The 6,297-nt window shown below is 45.7% G+C and overlaps 1 protein-coding gene across 1 annotated transcript in view; it reads left to right on the top strand.

The window, feature by feature from the left end:
* Nucleotides 1-6,297, top strand: part of WDR59 (WD repeat domain 59) — a 152,038-nt gene that overhangs the window by 22,627 nt on the left and 123,114 nt on the right. Inside the window, exon 2 of the mRNA XM_011976799.1 lies at nt 5,639-5,688. Coding sequence (XP_011832189.1) covers nt 5,639-5,688 — 50 coding nt within the window. The remainder of the gene's footprint in view (nt 1-5,638; nt 5,689-6,297) is intronic.

Genomic DNA, 6,297 nt, shown 5'->3' with positions numbered 1-6,297 from the left:
TGGTTTTACCATGTTGTCCAGGCTGGTCTCGAACTCCTGGGCTCCAAGCGATCCTCCTGCCTTGGCTTCCCAAAGTCCTGGGATTATAGGTGTGTACCACAACGCCCACTCGCAACCATCTTTCATACTACAGATTTTTACAGAGCACCTCTGTGTACAAAGCACCTTGCTGGGTGCTCTGGGAGAAATGAAACAGACTGTGCTCAGCAGGGGCTCATCAGCTAGTAGGAGAAGAAAAATTTGTATGGCAATAACTAAACACAAAGAAGTTTTGGCAAGTTCTGTGACAGAGGGGCAGAGAAAGTGCTTTTGGAAAAGGTGGAACCTTCTTAGAGGTCCCTGGGAGAGCTTCTTAGAGGAGGTATATCTTGGGACTTAGAAGATAATAGAATTAAGTGAAATGACAAATCTGTAGGTATCACATTGCCTGCCTTTTAGTTATACTACAAGTCTGTGGTAACTCAAACAGCGTGGTACTGCTATAAAACTAGACATATAGATCAATGGAACAGAATAAAGAACACAGAAATAAAGCTACATGCCTACAACCACCTGATCTTTAACAAAGTCGACAAAAATTAACAATGGGGAAAGGAGTTCTAGACCAGCCTGGGCAACACGGTGAAATCCCATCTCTACCAAAAATACAAAAAACTAACTGGGTGTGACATGCACCGGTGGTCCCAGCTATTTGGGAGGCTGAGGTGAGGGGATCACTTGAACCCAGGAGGCGGAGGTTGCAGTGAGCTGAGACTGAGCCATTGCACTCCAGCCTGGGCAAAAAATTGAGACCCTGTCTCAAGCAAACCCCCCAAAACCCCACAAAAATTAGTTGGGGATGGTGCTGTGCACTCGGGAAGTATCATTTGAATCCGGGAGCTTGAGGCTGCAGTGAGCTGAGATCATGCCGTTGTATTCCAGCCTGTGTGACAGAGTCTCACGTATACACACAAAAGTTTATTGCAAATTGACAATTTGTGTGTCTTTATTTGGTACAAAATTATGTTATGATTTATGAATATAACTTAGGGTAACCAGGCAAATTAACATATTTAGGAGCAACTACTTTTAAACATTTTGATATGCTTTCTTCAGTGTTTTTCTTTCTTTTTTTTTTTTGAGACCAACTCTCACTCTGTCACTCAGGCTGGAGTGCAGTGGTATGAATTCAGCTCGCTGTAACCTCTGCCTCCTGCGTTCATGGGATTCTTCTGCCTCTGACTCCCGAGTAGGTAGGATTACAGGTATGTCACCACACCCAGCTAATTTTTGTATTTTTAGTAGAGACAGGGTTTCACCATGTTGGCCAAGCTGGTGTTGAACTGACCTCAAGTGATCCACCTGCCTCGGCCTCCTAAAGTGCTGGGATTACAGGTGTGAGCCACCATGCCTGGCCTCTTCAGTGTTTTTCTTAAACATATATGTATAGGACCAGGCGTGGTGGTGCACGCCTGTAGTCACAGCACTTTGGGAGGCCGAGGCGGGGATCACCTTAGGTCAGGAGTTCGAGACCAGCCTGGGAAACATGGTGAAACCCTGTCTCTACTAAAAATACAAAATGAACCGGGTGTGGTGTCACATGCCTGTAATCGCAGCTACTTGGGAGGCTGAGGCAGGAGAATCTCTTGAACCTGGGAGGTGGAGGTTGCAGTGAGTTGAGATAACGCCATTGCCCTCCAGCCTGGGCAACAAGAGCGAAACTCCATCTCAAAAAACAGACAGACAAAAAAACAGGCCGGGTGCAGTGACTCATGCCTGTAATCCCAGTACTTTGGGAGGCTGAGGCGGGTGGATCACGAGATCAGGAGATCGAGACCATCCTGGCTAATACGGTGAAACCCCGTCTCTACTAAAAATACGAAAAATTAGCCAGGCATGGTGGTGGGCACATGTAGTCCCAGCTACTCGGGAGGCTGAAGCAGGAAAATGGTGTGAATCCAGGAGGCGGAGGTTGCAGTGAGCCAAGATCGTGCCACTGCACTCCAGCCTGGATGACAGAGCAAGACTCCATCTCAAAAAACAAAACAAACTATATATATATATAATATATATATATATTATATAAGATATATGAGAGTAATATATGAGATATATAATATATATATAAAATATGTATATATTTATAAGTAGCCAATTTAAATTTTAGTCTGTAAGAGGATATAAAATGCCACTTTACATCTCTAACCTGTCTTTAATCTGCAGCAGGCACCTTTCTTCAGACTGCTGGGAAATTCTATCTCCGTCGTTGCAGGGCTTCCCCTCCTCACTTGCAGTGGATCATACAAAAATCCCACAGTCCTGTGGTTCTTGACCGATGTCTAGAATTCCCCACCTGGTGTGCTGAGGGTGGAGAGGAATTGGACTGCAGACTCCTTTCCCCCACAAAGCACTAACTTTCTCTGGTGAGGTCGTTTTCACTTCCCCATCTCAGTGTTCCCTTTCTCCATGCCTTCTTTGGGACAGCTTAGTGTAACCTTCCTCAGTGTGCTTCTGCAAACATGGTGGTAACCTGTTTTTTCTAGGGTAGTGGTAGGGAATATCACGTGGGTGGTGTTGTGGTGGTGGTTTTTCTTTTTTTAAATAACTTCCCCTGATATGGATGAGTTATGATACTTTATTTGCCGTTTTTGTTTTGTTTTGTTTTTTTGAGACAGAGTCTTGCTCTGTCACCCAGGCTGGAGTGCAGTGGCAAGATCTCAGCTCACTGCATGCAGCCTCCACCTCCTGGGTTCAAGCGATCCTCCTACCTCAGCCTCCCGAGCAGCTGGGACTACAGGTGCATGCCCCATCACGCGTGGCTAATTTTTGTATATTTGGTAGAAATGGATTTTCGCCACGTTGGCCAGGCTGGTCTCGAACTCCTGACTTCAGGTGGTCCACCTGCCTCGGCCTCCCAAAGTGCTGGGATTACAGGTGTGAGCCACTGCGCCCGGCCCAGATTTAGCATCTTAAAACAACGTCCATTTATTAGCTCACAGTTCTGTAGGTCAGAAGTCCAGGCACTCTCAGCTCCTACATGCCCTCTCAGGTCCTTGCCATGTCCTTCTGTCTTTGCATCCAGCAATGCAAATCTTCATGTTGAATCTCTCACCCTTTTAATCTCTGACTTCCTGTCTCTGACATCTAGATGTAGATTTAAAGGGGCTGATGAGACTCAGTCTCTCAATCTAATCTCCCTGTCCTCTAACTTTTCATCATCCCAAATAGGAGCTCTGTACCCATTAAACAGTAACTCCCCATTCTCTACTTCCCCTAGACCTTGGCAACCTCCATTCTACTTTTTGTTTCTATGAATTCATCTGCTTTAGGTGGAATCATATAATATTTGTCCTTTTGCATCTGGAATACTCCACTTAGCATGTTTCCAAGCTTCATCCATGTTATAGCATGTATCAGAATTTCCTTCCCTTTTAAGGCTAAATAATATTCCATTATATGTCTATACCACATTTTGTTTATCTGTTCCTCCACTGGTGGATATTTGAGGTTTTTCTTTTCTTTCTTTTTTTTTTTTGAGACCGAGCCTTGCTTTATTGCAGAAGCTGTAGTGCAATGGCATGTCTCGGCTCACTACAACCTCCGTCTCCCGGGGTCAAGTGATTCTCCTGCATCAGCCTCCTGAGTAGCTGGGTTACAGGCGCCTGCCACCATGCCCGGCTAATGTTTGTATTTTTTAGTAGAGATGAGACTTCACCATGTTGGCCAGGCTGGTCTCGAACTCCTGACCTCAAGTGATTCACCAGCCTTGGCCTCCCAAAGTGCCAGGCTTACAGGCATGAGCCACCGCGCCCTGCTGAGTTCTATCTTAAGGTCAACTGGTTGGGAGGTTAGGGGTAAGGAGGGTAGGAGATAGAAAGGGAAGTTTTAAGATATCCCAGACGCTATAGCCACTGCACTTGCCACTGCACTCCAGCCTGGATGACAGTCCCTTCCCAGTAGTAGCAAAATTAAAATCCCTTCTCAATAGTAGCTAGATTCATGTTCAGTGAGTGTTGAATAGCAGGGAAAAGGTGTGTATTTACCAAGGGCCTGGAATCTTGGGGGCTATCTGTTAGGATTCTGCCTACCACAGACTGCCCAGAAAGATTACTGAGATCTTGTTAGAGGAACCGTCTTGCCCTCCTCCTTGTCGTCTCCTTACCATCTGTAAATTGCACAGAGGAATCCTGGAAACGGCATCTCATTTCACTGCCTGCCTTTCCTTCTGGGCTTCTCTCTGCTTCTGACTGTGGTGCACTGAAGGATGCGTATTAATCACTTTGCAACGTCTGGTGAGAGTACTCGGGCTTCTTGTCCCCAGTATTACCTGTGATGTTTCTTGAGGGTGAACGACTTGAGAAATCCACTAAATAGCGAGGGTGAGGGGAAGAATGTGCTTACCATTTGTGATTTGTGATTGTGGCAGAATGTATTAAATGGATTCTTCGTTGATATTCTCTCAGAGGGAACTTAGAGCGTTTAATAACCAAACAGTGGCACAAACTGTTTCATGATATTGACATGAGAATGCAGCAGGATTTGAACTTGTCCAAAGAAATTCAGGGCAATAACTGCTAGGATTAAAATAAGCCTTGTGCTCAGCCTGAATGCACATTCTTTGGACGCACTGCAGTCTCTTGGGAGTTAGACATTGGATCCTGAAACTATGTGATAGTGCTCCCTGGGAATTGGGAGACCCGGGAAATAGAAACCAGTTAAATGCACTAGAAATTTCAGAGCGAATGTGACCTGGGCATGTCAGTATCAAGCATCTTACCTTGGATTCAGCAGGGATGGTGTTTGAATATTGCCAGCTGCCGTATGGCTTGAGGAGAAGTCCATGCCCTTTGGAAAGTCATGGATGTCTTGGGTGTGTGTGGGATGGGGGTGTCCAGGTTAGATTTCACTTGGAAGAGGCTTTTTGTGCATAGTAGCTGCTGTTTTCTCTGAGCTAATCAGCCTTCCCATGGACTCCAGGACTTCTGTCTCTTCCATTTATTTATTTTTATTTTTTGAGACGGAGTCTCACTCTGTCACCCAGGCTAGAGTGCAGTGGGTTGATCTTGACTCACTGCATCCTCCACCTCCCAGGTTCAAGCGATGCTCCTGCCTTGTCCTCCCAAGTAGCTGGTATTACAGGTGCCCACCGTAACACCTGGCTAATTTTTGTATTTTTAGTAGAGACGGGATTTCACTATGTTGGCCAAGCTGGTCTTGAACTCCTGACCTCAGGTGATCTGCCTGCCTTGTCCTCCCAAAGTGGTGGAATTACAGGTGTGAGCCACCCCGCCCAGTCTGTCTCTTCAATTTAGAAGGTACCAGCTTGGTTACGTATAGTCTTGATGTGGGGGTAACAGATAACAACTGCCCTATTGTCAAAAATGAATGTGTACTTGGGAGGCTGAGATGGGAGGATCACTTGAGACCAGGAGTTCGAGTCCAGCCTGGGCAACATAGCAGGACCCTGTCTCTACAAAAAATGAAGTGAATGTGAAATTTGGTTGCGAGTTAGAAGTAGGTGGGTAAAAGCATCCACTGTAGAGAACTAATGATACTTGTGAGCTGGGGACTTCTTGGGAGATAGGAAGAGCCACAGAGACCTCTGCCTTATATCCCTGGCTGGGTTTGCTGGCAGCACTGACTGTGTTCTCTCTCTCAGGCAACTGCGATGTCTGTGGACTGTCTTGGGCAGCATGCAGTGCTTTCTGGGTAAGTGAGCTTGCTGAGTTTGTCTGCCATGATTTCTAGAAACGAATTGCAAATCAGGGAGTTTCTGGGAGCTTGGAAGCTATTCTTCTATTTAGGATTATGATCATAGGGTTTAGTTCTGATGTCCTGTTTGCCTCAGGGCTACTTGGAGGGATTATTCGCAGTTTATTTTAATCTCTGCCCTAATAGGTAAGCAATAAAACACCTTTGAAGTTTTAGTGACTGGTAGCTTGAACTTGAAATTGCAATTTTCTGTTTACTACAAGACTCAAGGGTGTTTGCTACTATATACCTGAAGGATGTAATCTATTATGGTCAAGCAGGTGGTTCCTAGGATTGAAGGATTCTGAGTTCCAGTTTGACGGTGCCACTAACTGTGAGCCCCTGGACATTTATTCAGTTTGGCTTAACTGGACTTTGGTTTTCTCATGAAGGAATTTGATTTCATCATGAAGGAATCGAATGACATAGTTTCTGTAGCGTCTTCTGGCTCAAAATTTTTAAGACTCTGGCAATTAGCCGGGCACGGTGGCTCAAGCCTGTAATCCCAGCACTTTGGGAGGCCGAGACGGGCGGATCACGAGGTCAGGAGATCGAGACCATCCTGGC

The sequence above is a fragment of the Mandrillus leucophaeus genome, unplaced genomic scaffold (genome assembly GCF_000951045.1).
Source record: "Mandrillus leucophaeus isolate KB7577 unplaced genomic scaffold, Mleu.le_1.0 Scaffold17, whole genome shotgun sequence".
Classification (NCBI taxonomy): domain Eukaryota; kingdom Metazoa; phylum Chordata; class Mammalia; order Primates; family Cercopithecidae; genus Mandrillus; species Mandrillus leucophaeus.
The sequence above is the reverse complement of the archived record's forward strand: the minus strand, read 5'-3'. Positions and strand labels throughout refer to the sequence as shown.